Below are 18,744 nucleotides of genomic sequence, written 5' to 3' on the forward strand. Positions count from 1 at the left end.
AGTGGCATTGTTTTATGTTTTTGCACATCTCTTTAGCATATGGCTTAATAGAAGACAGCTGGATTCTCATATCTGCTTCTGCATTCAATCTGTTGTGTTATCTAGAACACTCCACTCTACAATCTTGATAGAATGAGAGTAAAAGAAGCAAATAACACCTTACTAGCATTATGGTTTTGGCTCCCTGCCCCCCACTTCTGCCCCCAGGATAACCCAGACCACACAGGGAGAACCACTGCTCTAGGATATATACCTTAAAAGGCTGGGTCATAGAATATGTGCATCATTCAGCTTTACTAGAAAACGTCCAGCTTCTTCTAGAGTGGTTGTATCAATTTACACTCTTACCAATGGTGTATCCATTCCCTCTTCATCCATTCTGGTGTTCACCCCTACCACTCCACCAAAACTGCTATTAAGGTCACTACCAATATCCACGTTGCCATATCCAATGGACCCTTTTCAATCTTCATCTTAGTTGACTTCTCAGTACTCTTTTCAAAAATCTCCAACACAATCCTAGTTATGTCCCCATCTCTTTATTTCTTTCTCAGTCTCCTTGCCACCTCCTGCTCCTTCACCCAATCTCTAAAGTTGGAGTTCCTTTGAGCTCAGTCGAGGATCCTCTTTCTTTTTCTTTGCTCTCTTCAGACTGACCTCTTCTCTCGTGGCTTTTAATGCCATCTCTATAGTGACAACTCTCATTTATATCTGAAACTCGGACCTCTCCTCTGGGATGTATACACCATTACCTGCTTTGACCTCTCCACTTGATTATCCTTAAGGGAGTGTAGAACTGAACCCTTGATCTTCCCCCTGAAACCCTGTTCTTCTTTCTGTCTTCCTCATCTCAATGAATGACCTAGCCCACATCAGATCCATGGGAGGTATCAAAGATGCCTCCCTCTCTCTCCCTCCCCCAAGCCACCACACCAACCCCTTTCAATTCTAAATATCTCCAAATCTGTCTACATCTCTCCATCTCCACAGCCACCACTTTAGTCCACTTACCATTATCTCTGACTACAGTAGGCTTCTAATCTTGCCCACCTCTAGTTCAATCCACAGCAGCCAAAGTACTCTTTTTAAATCATACCACTTCAATCCCCAATTAAAAACCTTTCAAGGTAGGGTATTTCAGCATTTGGGAGATGTGAATGATCTACAAAAGAGATACTAGCAATGTCCACAATAGCCAAACTATGGAGAGAGCCAAGATGTCCATCAACAGATGAATCGATAAAGAAGATGTGGCATATATATACAATGGAATATTATGCAGCCATCAAAAAAAACAAAATGTTGCTATTTGCAATGACGTGGATGGAACTAGAGGGTATTATGCTAAGTGAAATAAGTTAATCAGAGAAAGACAAGTATCATATGATCTCACTGATATGAGGAATTTGAGAAACAAGACAGAGGATCATGGGGGAAGGGAGGAAAAAATGAAACAAGATGAAACCAGAGAGGGAGACAAACCATAAGAGACTCTTAATCTCAGGAAACAAACTGAGTGTTGCTGGAGTGGAGGGGGTGGGAGGGATGGGGGGCTGGGTGAAGGACATTGGGAAGGGTTTGTGCTATGGTGGGTGCTGTGAATTGTGTAAGACTGATGAATCACAGATCTGTACCTCTGAAACAAATAATACATTATATGTTAAAAAAAAAAAGATAGTAGGAAGGGAAAAATGAAGGGGGGAATTGGAGGGGGAGATGAACCATGAGAGACTATGGACTTGGAGAAACAGAGGGGAGGGGATGGGGGATGGGTTAGCCCGGTGATGGGTATTAAAGAGGGCACGTACTGCATGGAGCACTGGGTGTTATACGAAAACAATGAATCATGGAACACTACATCAAAAACTAATGATGTACTGTATGGTGACTAACATAACATAATAAAATAAAATTCATTAAAAAAGAAATAACTATTTCATCATGTTTCAGTTTGTATGATAACCTGTAACAGAAGTTTCATGAAAGAAACTTACCCTTCCTACATGATTCTATGGTACATCAATATTTTCTATTCTTATCTCAACTTGATTTCAGTACCTTCTGCAGTTTGATCCACATTTAAAAGCACTGCTTCAATACCTTTCCATTGCTCACAGAATAAGATCCATTCTCCTTAACCATGGCCTATAAAGCCCTACATAATATGGCTCCTGCCTACCTCTTTGACCTCATATCCTACTCCTCTCACTCTCAGCTCACTATGCTCCAGCCACAGTGGCCTTCCTACAGTTCCTACGTATACCATTTACATTTCTCCCCAGGGCCTTCCCACATGCTGTGTCCTCTGTATGGAACACTTTTGCCTCTACTCATTGGCTAACTCCCACTCCTTCACATTCAGCTTAAATATCAGGCCTTGCCTGACCCCTCAGACTTAATTGCCCCCACCCGTTAACTCTCCCTCTCATATCACCCTGTTCTATCTCTTTATATAGCCTTATCACAATTTGTAATTATGTGTGTGTTTATGTGTTATAATTATGTGTTTGTTTACTTCCCGTCCTTTCCAGCACCAGACCATAAACTCATGGTCTTGTTCACATCTGTCTTATTCACTGCTGTATAGCTAGTGCCTCACATGGCGCCTGGCCCATGGTATGTGCTCAAAAAGACATTCATCAAATGAGCAGAGATCGGAAGAACAAACGAAGTGGAATTGGGGAAATGTGGAGTTTCACACAGAGGCAACAGCATATGCAAAGACTCAGAGGCTAGAGAGACTAAGGAATGGTCTAAGACTTTCAACTTAGACTCAAGAATGAAGCCTGGAGGGGCGCCTGGGTGGCTTAGTTGGTTAAGCGACTGCCTTCGGCTCAGGTCATGATCCCAGGGTCCTGGGATCGAGCCCCACATTGGGCTCCCTGCTCAGCCAGAAGCCTGCTTCTCCCTCTCCCATTCCCCCTGCTTTTGTTCCCTCTCATGCTGTTTCTCTCACTCTCTCTGTCAAATAAATAAATAAAATCTTTAAAAAAGAAATCTTAAAAAAGAAGAATGAAGCCTGGGGAGGCTGCCGGCATTAAATAAATCACCAAAGGTGCAGCTTAATCTTTCTTGTTGAAGAAGGTAGGTTTCCTTTTGAGCCCATGGGTACTCATTGAAGGGTTCTAAACATGAGAGGGATATGAGTTGACTTACCTTTTGAAAAAATCACACCGCTTACAATGGAGAGAAGGGATTCCAGGGAGCAAGACTGAAACAGGGAGACTGTGACAGTATACCAGTTTAGATGTGGTGCTGGCCTATACTAGGTTCATGTCAGCAGAAATGAAGAGATTGCATAAATAAATATGGGAGATACTTGAGAAGTAAACACGACAAGATTTGGTGATTGCATGGGGGTGGAGGAGAGAAAAGAGTCGGGGTATAACTCAGGTTTCTGCTTTGGGGTCATTCACAAAAGTAATGTACAAAGAAGGACAAACAGGTTGGGAGGAGGATGCCTTGAGGTGGTAAAAAAACTGAGGTTTTAGGTGCTTCCGGAGTGCTCAGGTAGAGCTGTCTAATAACCAGTTGAATGCATGGGTCAGGAGAAATATCTGGACTTGAGGTATCAATATAGGACTCATCAGCAAAGAGATGATAATTGAAGCCATGGGAGTGAATGTAATAATTGAAGGAAAGAGCATAGAGAGAGGAGAGAGCTCAGGCCAAATCCCTAAGGAGCACCGCCATTTAAGGGTTGGACAAAGAGGAGCCTGGAAAGTAAGGAGGAATTTAAACAAGGCGGTAGTTGGGTATTTACCCCAAAGACACAGATGTAGTGAAAAGAAGGGCCATATGCACCCCAATGTTCATAGCAGCAATGTCCGCAATAGCTAAACTGCAGAAAGAGCCGAGATGCCCTTCAACAGATGAATGGATAAAGAAGATGCGGTCCATATATACAATGGAATATCACTCAGCCATCAGAAAGGATGAATACCCAACTTTTACATCAACATGAATGGGACTGGAGGAGATTATGCTAAGTGAAATAAGTCAAGCAGAGAAAGTCAATTATCATATGGTTTCACTTATTTGTGGAACATAAGGAATAGCATGGAGGACATTAGGAGAAGGAAGAGAAAAATGAAGGGGGGGAATCAGAGAGATGAACCATGAGAGACTATGGACTCTGAGAAACAAACTGAGGGTGTTAGAGGGGAGGGGGGTAGGAGGATGGGTTAGCCTGGTGATGTGTATTAAGGAGGGTATTATACGCAAACAATGAATCATGGATCACTACATCAAAAACTAATGATGTATGGTGACTAACATAAGAGAATAAAATAAAATTAAAAAAAATAAATAAACAAGGCAGTAGAAGAAAAAATGCCAGTGCGGTGTCATGGAAGTGGTTTAAGGAGGAGGGAGTGGTCACAAGTGCCAGATACTACCAAGAAGTCAAGCAGGATAACCTCTGAAAAGATTTCTATTAGATTTTGTGAGCTAGGCCATGGCAGACCTTGATGAGAGAGCAGTATTAGGCAAGTAGTGGAGGCAGATTGGAGTGGGTTGAAAGATAAATGAGAAGTGGGAAAATGAAGAGAGTTAAGTGTAGGCAACTCTTTTGAGAAGCTTATAGAGAGAAGAGAAGGTGGTGGTTGGAGAGGGAGACTTTTCAGCAATTGTTTACTTGTTTTCAGATGGAAGAGACCAACCTGAGTATGTTTAGATGATGGGAAGGAGCAAGGACTCTGTAGGTTTGGTAGCAAGAAGTCCAGAACTTCCTTTCAGTGACTTCTGTTTACTCTGTGAAGTAGGACCTGGTTGGTCATCTGCTCAGGCCTGGGAGCAGATGGAAAAGTTGGGGGTTTGAGGAGAAGGGAGGTTTGAAAGGGCCGCTGTGGAGCATGGGGGAAAGAGCAGCCGAGGGACACAGTAAAGTTGTGGGTCAGTACTGAGGGCCTCATAGATGCTGGGGACCATGAGTTTATAGTGGCACAAATCTGTGAGACTGAATGGTTTTCTCCAGCACTGTTTAGCTGCCTTTGCGCAGGCATGGAAAAAGCGGACAGTTGGACTGATCCAAGGTTGGGATGTTGCCAGGCGGATGCAACAATCCTGAGAACTGAGGCTTTTGGCAAGAGAGTGGCGAAGTTAAGGACCATAAGGTCTGGTCTGAGCAGAGTGAAGTGTATCAAAGACAAGTCCTCTATGAGCCAAGCACTAGGGAGACTCTGGAACCTGTGGAAAGGTTTCTGGAAAAGAGACTGAAGGACGAGCAGACAGAGGAAGACCCGAAAGAGGGACAGAAAGGCACATTAGGGGGTTTGAGCCCAGAGACTTGCCTGTGTGGGACCACAGAGGGATGGGGAACGAAGGCCGAGGGGAATGTTTAAGGGGGAGGAGGGCCTTTGAGGGCAGTCGCAGCGAGAAGCGAGGCGGGTCCGAGTCAGGGGGCGTGGCCAAGCTCAAATCCCGGGCGAGGGGGCGGGGCCCGGGTAACTGGGTCCCAGCGCCGCTGTGGCTGCGGCTGCCTCAGCGACGGCTCCCGCCTCCCCATCCCCCTTCTCCGTCTCCTTCCTGCCCGCCGCCGCGGAGACCTAGGCCGAAGCCGTTACCCTGCCCCCGCGGCTGAAGCATTGTCCAGAGGGATTGGCTGAGGGCGAGCCCCGCAGCCCGAGCGCGCGACGCACACGCGCGCCCCCCACCAGCGCCATCCTCTCCTCCCTCCCTCCCCTGCCCTGCCCTCCCTTCCCCTCCCCTCCGCCCCCCAACCTCCGCTGCGGCGGGAGGAAGAACCCTTTCCGACCAGTCAGAAGAGCCCAGATCGATTCCCATTCGGGGAGAAAGAGACCCCGCACACCGAACAGACCGACCGCTCGCCCCTGGGCCACGGAAGTGGCTCGCCTCCTAAGGGAGCCAGCGCGGAGCGCAGCCCCCCGACCCTCACCCAGCCGCTGCCGCATAGACAGCGCTCCTCAGCGGGCCCCCGGCCCCGCCGAGCCCAATCCCCGCGCAGGGCCCGGGCTGGCGATGCCTGGCACGGCAGCAGCGGTGGCTGCGGCTGCTGCTGGTACTGCCACTGCTGCCACGGCTGCTGGCCCGGGCCCGGGCCGGGGGCTTGAATCTCCGCAGTGGGGCTGAGCCCGCAGCCCCGCCCCCCGAGCCTGAGGCCGCTGCTCCGCCGGGCGCCGGGCCTCCTCCGCCCGCGCCTCCGCCCCAGGAGCTGGAGCCAAGCGGGGAGCCCGGGCCCCGCGCCCAGGCCCGGACCATGCATGGCCACCGAGCCCCGGGGGTCGCCGGGCCTTCCGAGCCCGAACACCCAACCACGAACGCCTCCGGCGCCGCTCCACCGGTCAGTGCCGACACGGACCCTGGGGCCTCCGAGCCGGGACTGCCGGTGCTTAGGGGCTCAAGCTCCGCTCTCGGCGGCCCCCTGGATCCCCAGTTTGTCGGACCCTTGGACGCCAGCCTGGGCGCTGCTCCAGGCCCCCGGGTCTTACCCTGCGGCCCCAGTCCACAGCACCACCGGGCCCTGCGCTTCTCCTACCACCTGGAGGGCTCTCAGCCCCGGCCTGGTGAGTGATCCAGAGAGCATGGGAGCCCGGGCCACGGGCCTGGTACTGGGAACGGGTTCTTGTTCTCGGGCCCTCTAAGCCCCACCTCGGAGCCGGCCCGCTCACCCTGGCCCTTGGAGTCTTCTCAACCCCCACCCCCTTCCTCGCTCCTCTTCCGTCCAGTCCTTTCAACCTCTGTCCGCGGTCTCCTCTCTCTGTCCCCTTGCCCCCTCAACCCTTCCCACCCCCTTCTTGTCTATCTGCTGAGACTAATGGGAGAAGGAGCACTGCAAGAAAAACGGTCAGATTTGCAAGGCAGCAAGGGGAATTTGGTTGGGGGAACGGAGTTTGTTTGGGAGAATAGGAGAAAAGGAGTCTCCCATTTGCCAAGCGCCTACATTGTGCCAGGCACTGGGCTGGGTGCTTTGTATGGGCTCTCATATCATCTTCAGGAGCTTCCTGTGAAGTAGGTATCATTAGCCCCATTTTGTAGGGTAGGAAACTGAAGCCCAGAGAAGTTAAGTAACTTGCCCAAGGTCCCACAGCTAGAATGGAGCCAGGATTCAAAACCAGCTGTATTTGAGTCCAAAGTCTGTGGTCTTTCTCTTTCCCCAAACTGAGGTTGGAGACCATGAAAGTAATGCCAAGCCTTCTGCTTATGTGATTTTCTCCTGTACTGTTCAGCAGCTCTGGAGTATGAGTGGAAAAAAAAAAAAAGAGAGAGAGAGATGGTGGATTGATCCAGGTTGGGGTTTTGCCAAGGTGTGTGGGGCGGGAGGACCAGGGGAGGAGGGAGTAGAAGGTGCTGATGAGCGAGATAGGTGGAGGAGGTGGACCTTGGGGGTCAAGCTGGAGGGGAGGGCTGGAAGGGCTGATAAGTAGGGAGACAGCAGAAGGGGTGGGGGGGCAAAGTCAGTTGTAGCAGAGCTGTAGAGCTGCAGGGCTGCAAGGATGGGTGTAAAGAGAAATCAGGATGCTCGAACTTGGATTCGCAGAGGTGGAGCAGCTCTGGGTCAGGCTGGGGCCACAGACTCCTGCCTGGAGAGGCATTTGCCCTGCACAGACCTGAGTGTCTGAGGAGTCCAGCAGGGCCACCCCCATCTGGGGACATCCCCATGTGGACCTGAACCCAGGAGCCACAGAGAAAGAGCAGTGTATTTCTGGTTTGCCTTCCAAAGGAACACTGACAGAGCTGTTGAGCCCCTGGGACCCCCCCACCCAGGGCTCACATCCCCAGCCTCCATAGGTCTCTGGGACTGTGGCCCAGCACAGTTAGCAGTAGTGAAACATAAAGCACTGGCAAGATGTGCCCCTTACTGCTGTTGTGACCTTGGGCTAGTCATGGAACCTCTGGGAGTTTCCAGGGGCTCCTTCAGTGTGGGCTGGAGATATCCAGCTGACAAGAGGCCTTTAACGCCCTGCCCTGCATGTCACTCCTGCTAGCTTTCCAAACACCCCTTGACAGACACTGTGTGGAGCAGGCTACTTGCCCGCCCTACTGCAGCACCTTCTTTCAAATCCCAAAACATGCCATAAGGACTCCCACCTCAGGGTCTTTGCGTCTGCTTTTCCCTCTGCCTGGCAGCTCTTTCCCCTGCTCTCCACCTGGCTTGTTCCTCATCTTTCAGGTCTCAGCTCAGATGTCACCTCCACCAAGAGACTCTCCCTGACCACTTTGGTGGGGGCACTTGTGAGTCTCCATCACAGCTTCCATCCTTGCCCTTCGTACAGTCTGAAATTATCTTATTATATGTGTCCACTTGTTTATTGGCCATCTTCCTCCACTAGGAGGTGAACTCTGTGAGGGCAAGGGGATTGTATCTGTTTTGTTCACTGTTGTATCCCCAGTGAGTAGGGCAGTGCCTAGCACATAGTAGGTGCTCAATAAGTCCTCGTTGAACAAATGCCTGAACAGATATGAAGGGAGCACATAGTAGGCCCTCAGGAACTATTGTCTAAAAGAAGGACAACAGAATTCCTGGCCTCCATATGCTCTTGGTCTGAGAGTCAGTAGCTGGGCAGTGTCTCAACCCCTGGTCTCTTAGCCTCCGATTGCTGCTGCTGCCGCTGCTGCCCCCATGGCAATGATTTGGAGTTGCCATCTCACTCTCCCAGTCCTTACACATTACCAGTCACAATACCCAGCCTGAACTCCCCTCCTCCCCAAAAAAGCAAAACAAAGTTTCCAGGATACTTTTTGCCAGTCAAGTCCCTGTGTCTGTAATTGGTGGCTGTCTATATATATATATACTCCAAGATGGGGATTAGGAATAAGAAGAGTGTTAGGGAAAGACCCGGCTTCCCAACCAACCATTCCTACGTGACTCACCGTGTGACCCTGGGTGAGTGACTTCCCTTCTCTACGCCTCAATTTCCTCATCTATAGAATGCCTTGAGAAGTCTATGAGATACTGGTGAGAAACCTGCAGAATAAAATGAAATTTTTTAAAAATAAGGGAAAAACCTTCCGAAGAGGAGGTGGAGGAATTACTCAGGCCCTGGCAAAGCAGGCGCTGGGCCATGTGATTCACAGCAGCATGGGGTGTGAGAGGCCCGCCTCCCCCACTGCCCAGCCGGCCCAGGGGTAGGCACAAGTGACTTGCTTCTCTCTCCACAGGACTCACCTATAATTGGCCTAAAGAGGGCAGGGTTGGTGGTTGTAGGGTGTGTGTGTGTGTGTGTGTGTGTGTGTGTGTGTGTGTGTGAGAGAGAGAGAGAGAGAGACAGAGACAGAGACAGAGACAGAGACAGAGACAGAGACAGAAAGAGGGAGAGAGAGAGAGTCCTCTCAATTAAAGGGTTGAAACATTTTAGTCCACATGTTAAGATTTCTGTGTGCCTGCCGACTTCCTCCCTCAGACTGCTGAGGCTTTTAGTGAATCACCACCCGTAGGGACCAGCAACCCATCCTGGTGGGGGGGTGCTCTTAAAAATAATACAGTTGATCCTTGAACAATGGGGGAGTTAGGGTTATGAGCCCCCATGCCCCTACTTGCACAAAAAAATCTGTGTATAACTTTTGACTCCCCAAAAACATAACTACTAATAGCCTACTTTTGACCAGAATCCTTACCAATAACATAAACAGTCAATTAACAAATCATTTTGTATATGTATTGTATACTTTATTCTTAAAGTAAGCTAGAGAAAAGAAAGTGTTATTAAGAAATCATAAGGAAGAGAAGGGGTGCCTGGGTAGGCTCAGTCAGGTAAGCATCTCTCTTTTTTTTTAAGATTTTATTTATTTAATTGACAGAGAGAGAGAGAGACAGAGAGACAGAGAGAGGGGGAACACAAGCGGGGGGAGTGGGAGAGGGAGAAGCAGGCTTCCCGCCGAGCAGGGAGCCCGATGCGGGGCTCGATCCCAGGACCCTGGGATCATGACCTGCGCTGAAGGCAGTCGCTTAACCAACTGAGCCACCCAGGTGCCCCTAAGTGTCTAACTCTTGATTTCAACTCAGGTCATGATCTAAGGGTGGTGAGATCGAGCCCCACATTGGGCTCTGTGCTCAGCAGAGTCTGCTTGGGATTTTCTCTCTCCCTCTGCCCCTCCCCTCACTTGCACATGCACTCTCCCTCTCTCTCTGTCTCTAAAATAAATAAATAAATCTTTTTAAAAAAGAAAGAAAATTATAAGGAAGAGGAAATACATTTATGGTACTATACTATATTTATTGAAAAAAATCCATATATAAGTGGACCTGTGCAGTTCACACCGTATTGTTCAAGGGTCCACTGTAGTTAAATCTTATCCATGTGAAAAACCTTCAATTTCTTCAAAGTGCTTTCTCTTTGAGTTACCCTGATTTCTGGTAGGGGGAGGGGGCAATTGTTTTTATACCCATTTTCCAGGTTAATAAAACCTGGAAAGAGATGCCAGAGAGGGCTTTCAGAGAGTCGGAAAGGAGTTCCAAGCCTAGGTTTGCTCATAGAGATTTGAGGGAAACCCTACCCTATTCCTCAGTTTTGAGGTCTAGAATATCCTTCTGGTTGCTGGGTGGGGAGTAGCTTGGAGCCTGTCTTAGTCAAGATAGTTGCACCTGATGTAAGAGTCTTTTCATGGGTAGTGGGAGAACTGAGCCAATTGAGGGGGCAGTGATAGGGCTGGCTCCCTCTAATTTGGAGCCTAGGGCATCATCAGAGACTCCAAGAGTTAGAATGGGAGCTGGAAAGGACCCTGGACACCATCTGGTTCTGGGTTTCCCAAACTGGGTGAACATCAGAATCCCCTGATGACTTTGAAAAAATAAATGTGATTCCCAGACTCCACCTCAGAGCTCCAGAATCTTGGGGTTGCAATCCAGGAATCTATTTTTAAAGCTTCCCAGGTTATTCTGATGCACAGCCTAGAGTGGGAACTGATTTTTAGTTGGGGTTTTGGAGGCTCAGAGAGGCCATTTATTCATGGTCTTATGGTGAAACAGCATGATTAGGGCCAGAAGGATGCATTGGCCTCCTCTCTGAGGCCCTCTCCTCAGGACCCTATGTGGGCCTACCTCCCTGCCTCCCAACCCCAAAGGAAGGCAGGGGATCTAAGCTAAAGGGAGTGAGTCAACCCCTCACTCATATATGCACAAACACCGCCTGCCTTAGTTTACCATCTATACCTAGCTCTAGTGAATGGCTGCCATTTGGCACTTCAAGTTGGAAAGCAATTGCAGTTCTGGGACTCTAGGCAGGGGAAACTGTGGCATCAGCAGCACCCACCACAGGGCCTGGCCCAAAGCAAGGGCTCTAAAAGGTGTCAGCAGGGTTTGTAGAACTAGGAGGAACATGGAGGGCAGTTCAGGTAAGAATTTCAGTGGGAGGGGCGCCTGGGTGGCTCAGTTGGTTAAGCGACTGCTTTCAGCTCAGGTCATGATCCTGGAGTCCTGGGATCGGGTCCTGCATCGGACTCCCCGCTTGGCGGGGAGTCTGCTTCTCCCTCTGACCCTCCCCCCCTCATGCTCTCTCTGTCTCATTCTTTCTCTCTCAAATAAATAAATAAAATCTTTAAAAAAAAGAATTTCAGTGGGAGCAAGGGCACTGAAGCTTGAGGCATGCTGGGAACTGGGAGTGGTATTGAGAGGAGTAAAGGATAAGGCTAGGAAAGGAACTTTATCCTGAGGGCAAAGGGGAACTATGGAAGGGTTTATTAAGCAGGGGAATGATGTGCTCAGAGGTGGGTGTTTGGGAGATCCCCATAGCTACATGTGGAGAGTAGATGGTAGGGATGCAAGAATGGGAACAGGGAAACAGGCAGGCGGGGGTCATAGTCATCCCAGTGACAGGTGATCATAGCTTGGGTTAGAGTGATGGCAATAGGAAGGACAATAAGATCTGAGAGATATTTAGGGGCTAACATGGAAAGGCCTTAGTGGTGGCTTGGATGTACAGGCCAAGGAAGAAGGAGAAGTCCAGGATGAGTTTGGGTTGTTGTCTGAAACCAACTACAGTGACCCAGTGGATGGTGCTGGGGCCATCTACCTGCAAGAGAAGGAGCAGGTTTGAGGGAGGATATTGAGTTTGAAAGGCCTTGGGGGACATCCAGGTGGAAGCGGCCAGCAGGCATCTCGATGTAGGGGTGGAAAGCTCAAAAGAGAGAGGTCTAGGCCAGAGATGTTTGGAAATTCTCACCACTAGTGCATACCATGGATCACAAAGCAGCTCATGGGGAGAAGTGTGTGCAGTTCTGGGGGCCAGTCCCATCCCTAAAGACATAGATAGTGAGGTCGGCAGAGTCACACTCAGGTGGATCATTTATTACCTGCTGAAACTTTGCCTTAGAAATGCCTTGGGCGGGGAGGGCAGTGTTTTAAAGCACATTTGCATAAAGCTGAGACCCATTTCACAGATACCCAGGCTAGTGGCTTGTTGCAAAGAAATGAGGCAGTACTCCTGAAAAGCAAATCAAACACTGATAAAGGAAATTCCTGTGGCTCCCTCAATGTTCTCCCTTTTGAGGGCATCCCGAGAGGTCACAGAGGAAGGTTGCTCTTGGGAAGAAGAGGGGGCTCATGACAGGAGGCAGGGGTGGGCTCTGCTGGGGATTTTTGGAGAGCAGCAGTTTGAGATTCTGAGGGAATGTCTGATTTGGTTCAGTCAGCTGGGGTCTTCCAAACAAACACAACAAAACATAAAAGACTCTGGATAGCTGGAAAAAGGACTTCCCCAGACAGGACTAAAGGAATTGAAGCTTCCAAGTTGCAGATGGTTGGCACCCCCAATTCCTCAGCCCTTTCAGGTACCTCTGTCCCTGTGGGAGGGCCTGGTGGGAGCTACCTGCCTCCTTAAGGGTGAGTGGCAGCTGTGTCCGAGACAGACTCCAACCACGGCTTTCTGGGGGCCAGTTAGCTAAATGCCTTGGGCAGATGTGGAGCTGGCCAGATCCTGGCTGGGTGGGGCTAGGACCTGTCTGGAATGAGGGCAGGAAGCACAGTCGGCCATTGGCCAGCCCGGCAGTGTTATGTTCCCTCCTCTGGAGAGAGCAGACATCCTTGGAGCAGTAAGTCCAGACTCTCTGGGTTCTAATACCCAGTTCCTTGGACTTAGAAGGCATCGCATCTCCAAAATGTGCTTCAAAACCCACACAGAGCTGAAGACAAGGATGCAGGACAGTAGCTGAAGGAACCTCAGTGCTCCTGGCTCTGCCACTGGTGCACTGTGCCCCCCCCCCCCCGGGATCCTTTCCCCTCTCAGGGCCTTAGTTTCCCCATTTATAACCCTGGGACCTGATCATCACATTTGTCTGGCGTATAACACGGCATCAATGAATACTTGGTAATAAATAGTTGGCAGATAAGGGAAAGTGAAAGGGGAGGAAGAAGGGCATTTCTTTATTCAACAAATGTTTATTGAAGACGTACTATGTGCGTGGCCCTGTGCAAGGTGCTTGGTGTGCAGGAAGACAGGCACAATCCTTGTGCTCGCAGAGCTTCTTCCTAGCAGGGAAGATCTACATGACAAGTAATTCTGAGCACAGATGCTGCAGGAACATATGAGGATGCTTCGTAAGCAGGGAAAAGACGACACTTGAGTTGAGACTCCAAGGATAATGGGAGTCCAGAGGTAAGGCAAAGCGGAAAAGCCATTCAGGCCACGGGAACAACATGTGCCAAAGCCCCAGGCGGAAGAGAGCACTTTCGAGGAACAGACAAGAGGCCATTGTGGCTGGAGGGTGGGGGCGGGGAAGTGTTCTTGAGCTGGGCCTTAACTTGTCCCCAAGCTCAGGAGGTTGGCGTTCACCCGGGAGGCGAGCGGGAGCCCTTCACAGGGCCACAGGAATTGAAGCGACTGTTTTCATAGGCTGGTTGTGGTGTGGAGAATGCCTGTAGAGAGGATGAGAGGGAAAGCAGGAAGCTGGAGAGTGGGGCAAAGCTTATGGATTCTAAAGCTACGAAAGTCAGGTCTGCTAGGGGTTGGGGTCTGGCTGGATGTGTGAGTTGAGGGAGAGGGAGGAGACCTGGAGAAAGCCCAGCCTCTGGCTTGGGGAACTGCAGGGCTGGATGTGCCCCTCTTGGGATGGGGAAGGCAGGAGGAGGAGCCCCTAGGGGCTGGGTGTGGCTTGGGACGCACTGAGTCTGAGGGAGCCTGAAGATGGGTTAGGGCATCCTGGTGACAGTGCCCAGCAGGCATTGGCTGTGCCCCCGCCCCCGGGCCCCAGAGTTAAGGGCAGGAGGGTGAGGGGCACAGGTGTGTGGCTGAGGCCCCGAGAGAATTGGGAGGCTCTTCGGGGAGGCTATTCAGGGCGCTGGCAGCCTCCAGCCATCTGTGGTGCCTTCCTGTAGCCCGGGCACGGAAGGGGTTAAGTCACAGAGGGAAGGCGCCTGTAGAAAGCGGCAAAGGCGGGACTGGCAAGGCTGGCCCCAGGGAGCTGCAGCTGGCATAGCAGCCCTTCCGCTTGGGCCTGCTGGGCGCGCAGCAGCTGCCCACACCTCTACCTCTGCCTTCACCTTCACCTTCCCTGCTCCCCCGCCCGAGCTTCTTCCCAGTTCCCCTAGGCAGGGCCTCCCTGCCTAATGCATTCCAGGTGTTGACACAGCCCCAGGGGCGGCAGGAAGTAGGGCAGGGAAGGTGTGGGTCTCTCTTGCTGTGCATCTCTTAAGGGCTCCAGTCTCCAGGCCTCACTGACTTGCTTCTGTTCTCTGGAGAATTCCTTCAGGGATCTCTGTTTGGGTCCTGAGTCTCTGGCACGGTCAGGCAGTGGTGAGAGCCCCCGACCCCAGGCCCAGCTCTGCCACTTTCTAGCTTCATGTGACCTTGAGCAAGTCTCTTCACCTCCCCGAGCCTCAGTTTTAACATCTGTAAAATGGGGTTATCATGCCCACCTCTTAGTGTTGTCTTAAGAATTTGCCACAGGTATAAACCCCCCCCCACCCCCCGCAGCACTCAGCATGACACATTGTAGCCATGTTCAACAAATGGCCCTGATCTGCCTTGGTCTGCCTTTTTTGTTTCTTCCCATTTGCCTCTCTAAGCCTGCATCCCTCACTGTCCCTGTCTCCCTTCTGACTTGCCCCCCCCTTTACCGTTTCCCTCTCTAGCTGTTGGGCTCTCCGCAGTCTTCCTTCCGGTCTTCTCCCTCGTCTTGGTTCCAGTGCCTCTCTCTCTCTCTTTCTCTCTGCCTTTTTCCCTCATGATCTCTCTTACTAATTCTCAAATTTGACCAGGCTTCTGGTGACAGGGGAAGGGAGATGGGTGGATCTTGGGGTCCCTGGGGTCACACACAGCAGGGGTCAGAGGGGCCATCCCCTAGTGGCTTTGTCCTCACAGGAAGGGAAATCCCAGCCAGCGTGGCAGCCCCAGCACTGGGTAATTACTGCCCCCAGTGCTCCCAGCTGCAGCTCCACTCCCTTCCCTTCCTGTCCTCTGAAGTCCCCAGCCCCTCCTCGGGGTGGAGCAACCACCCCCATCCTTCTCTGGCCTCAGGTCCAGAGACACAGGGAGGAGGTGGCCAGGCCCTTACAGCAGTCCAGCAACTGGAAGAGGGATGGGCTGCCTGTGCTCCCATGTGGCCGGGTGGTGTGTGTGTGTGTGTGTGTGTGTGCACGCGCGAGCACGTGCGTGCGTGTGTGTGTGTGTGTGAGAGCACACGCATGTGTGCATGCATGCACGTGCATGTGTGCACATGTGCCTGGCTGCCTGGCTGTCTTTGTCCCCAAGGGTCTGTTTTGTGTGTATCTTAATGTTCTTATTTCTGTATGTCTGTCTGTATGTTTGAGTGTGTGTCTGTATATATCTCTGTGTGTCTATGTGTGTCTTTGGGTCTGTATTTGTTGTATGTTCCTGTTTGCCTGCTTGTGTGTCACCTTGGTTCTGTCTAAGCCCCTGGGAGTTTCTAGATGTTTCTGCATGTGGGTTTCTGTATGTAGATCTCGTGCGTGTGTGTGTGCGTGTGTGTGTGTGTTTCTGTGCCAATGTCTGTCTCTGTATGCCCCCTATGAGTTCTGTATCTTGGTTGTGGTTGTAGTTGGTGTGTGTGTGGGCAGGGATGCCTGCCTGTCTTTTGGCCCTTCCTGCCCTCTTCCTCCTGTTCTGGAACTTTTTTTTTTTTTTTACAAACCCGGGACTCGGTTCATTGTGCCCTCAAACACACTCTTCACCTTCCCACCTAGTATTCACACCTTTGCTCAATTTCTTCCCTTGCCTGCAGGACCATGCCCAGTCCACCTAAAACCAAAAAACAACATTAACAACAACAAAAACATACCCCATCCTGGATGGCTGAACTCAAAAACCGCCTCCTTTAGAAAGTCACCCCATTCCCCCCTCCAAATGTCATTTCTTTCCCAACTCAGCAAACATTGGCTGAGGATGTGCTCTGTGACTCTGGACACAGACATGCTTGGGATCCCATCCCAGCTCTAACTGTGTATCCTCAGACACGTTATTTTGCTTCTCTGTGTCTCGCTTTTCTTGCCTATAAAATGGAGCTAATAGTACACAGGATTGTTAGGAGGATGCCATACCGGAAAGCATCAACACAAAGCCTGACCCAGAGTAGGTGCTTAACAAACAGTTGAACCCCCATACTTTATATCCTCCACTAAGAAGTGAACACCTTGAGTTCCAGAGAGTTCTGGAGGTTCTTGAAATGCCCTGCTCTCTTCTCCAAGCGTCTTGCACAGGGCAAAGTGTAAACTGGACCAGGTGGAACCAAAGGATTCCAGTTCAGGGAACTGCTGACAAGTGTTGCATGAGCCTGCTCAAGCCCAGAGAAGATTGGGCCCTGGCAGAGGGTGGGAGAAGGGACCTCCAAGGCTGCCACCCAATGGCCAGAGCATGTCAGATAGGGCAGGAGGTAACTGGCAGAGGTGGAAGGGGCCTAAAGGACCATCTAATTCGGATACCACGAAGTGGTGGCCCACAAACTGAATTGGACTCACAAATATTGTTTGACCTACTCACTGTTTTCAAAATTAGGGGGTTTCACGTAAAAGTCTGGATTTCTAATTCTCTTGAAATATTGGAAGATCTGAAAACACAGGGCCCTGTTCCTGCAAAGTGACAATTAGATAGAAGGGAGGAGCTACTTCAGGTGAGGCATGTGGTCTCCAGTTTACCCCAGTCCCTACCATTCCCTAATGCCTGGTACTGTTCCATTTTATGGAAAGGTCCTCATTTTACATGAGAGTACACACTTTACAGAAACATCCTTCACTTTACAGAAGGGGCCTCACTCTACAAGAGACTTCCTCCATTTTACAGAAGAGTCTTCTGTTTGGCAGAGAGTCCTTCATTTACAGACAGGTCATCTGTTTTACAAAAAGGTCTTTATAGAACTCTCCTCACTTTACAGAATGTCCCTCCATTTTGAAGAAGTCTCCTCCACTTTCTAGAAATTTCTTCCCTTTACAGAAGGGGCATTCTTTTTATCAAAAAGACCTCCATTTTGTTGAAAGTTTCTCTATTTTGCAGGAAGGAACACTCTAGGAAACTCTTGGAAGTGGCTCCCACTTTCCAAAATCACCTTCACTCTGCAGAAGGTGCCTCTGTTTTTCTGCAGTCCTTATGTTCAGAAGACCAGTCCACTTCAGGGAAGGAACTTTCAGATCTACCCACAGGGTTCCTGTAGAACAGTTCCCCCTGCACTTCTCACAGTTGACAGAGCTTCGTGTTTGAGCTCTCAGAGAGAACATCTGTCAGGCAAAGCAAGGCCTGGGTCAGTCTGGCCGCAAAGGTGTAGGGCAGCAGGGCTGGACCTCACATTCAAGGGGAAGGTGGAAAAAGTGGGGCAGCTATACCTTTGTCCCCTGCTTTTATCTCAAACTGAGGGGCTCCCCTTCCCCCCCCAAACTGAGCTGGCTTTCCAAAAGGCACTTTCTTATTTGCTGTTGTTCTTTCTTCTCCACTCCCTCTGTTCCCTTTCTCCACCCCACCCCACCCCACCCCCAGGAATTCCAGCTGTCCCTTGGGGCCTACCTCTTAGCCTGGAGAGACAGAGATCTGGGGGCTGTAGGGAGAAGTATGCAGTGGGGGGTCAGGAAGCCTGAGGGCTGGGGCCAGCTTCTGCCCACTCTAGCATCTCACCAGGTCCTCAGAATGAGGAGTGCACACATATTCTCCCCCATTTTGCAGATGGGGAAATTGGGGTCCAGAGCTGTGAAGCAACTCCTCAGGTCACCATGGAGTTAATGGCTGAGGTCCAGTCTGAGGCCCCATTAGCTGACTTGAGATTAAGCCAAGGCTACAACTAGGAGATGGGAGAGGGGGTGTTGCTGGCCAGGGAAGGGGGATGCTGAGAGCTGAAATTACCAGAAAGAGGTGAGGGAGAGGCAGGGTCATTCCAGTGGAAATGGGCAAAGACAGGAGTCCTTATCTTCCAACAGCTAGAGGACGGACCTGCTCTGCTAGGAGCCCCAAAGCATGTGCTCAGGGCACCTGCCAAGTAGGGGCATGCAGCAACCAGAAACAATTTTTGGAATGATTTTGTTATTTCAATAACAACATGTTGTCATGGAAAAATTCAAAACTCTATTATACTTCTGAACACTTATATTACAGTTTTGTATGATTTGTATTTTCAATTGAGTTTGCATTGCAGGATGGGGTACTATTGTCTTTTCTTTGCCATGCCACCTCTAGTAGGAATCCTGCCCTGATCCGAGGAGCTGTCGAGGAGAATGGAGCTGGATTCTGTGTCCCTCTCTGGCTGGGTTTGCTCGTGTTTCTTGGTGTGTCAATAGCTTTGTGTTGGGTTGCAGCCTGCGGCCTGTGGGTTTATTATCTGTGTGCATAATTTCATGTCTGCGGATGTGCAATT

General features: G+C 50.4%; 2 protein-coding genes across 4 annotated transcripts in view; one reads left to right on the forward strand and one right to left on the reverse strand.

The window, feature by feature from the left end:
• Window positions 1-18,744, reverse strand: part of LOC113931545 (guanine nucleotide-binding protein-like 3-like protein) — a 100,809-nt gene that overhangs the window by 48,896 nt on the left and 33,169 nt on the right. The window lies entirely within an intron of this gene.
• The window catches only part of FGD1 (FYVE, RhoGEF and PH domain containing 1), a 40,653-nt gene continuing 27,598 nt past the window's right edge, over window positions 5,690-18,744 (forward strand). Inside the window, exon 1 of the mRNA XM_027609632.2 lies at window positions 5,690-6,524. Within this exon, the coding sequence (XP_027465433.1) occupies window positions 6,218-6,524 (307 nt within the window). The 5' untranslated portion in view covers window positions 5,690-6,217. The remainder of the gene's footprint in view (window positions 6,525-18,744) is intronic.

Source organism: Zalophus californianus, chromosome X (assembly GCF_009762305.2).
Source record: "Zalophus californianus isolate mZalCal1 chromosome X, mZalCal1.pri.v2, whole genome shotgun sequence".
Classification (NCBI taxonomy): Eukaryota; Metazoa; Chordata; class Mammalia; order Carnivora; family Otariidae; genus Zalophus; species Zalophus californianus.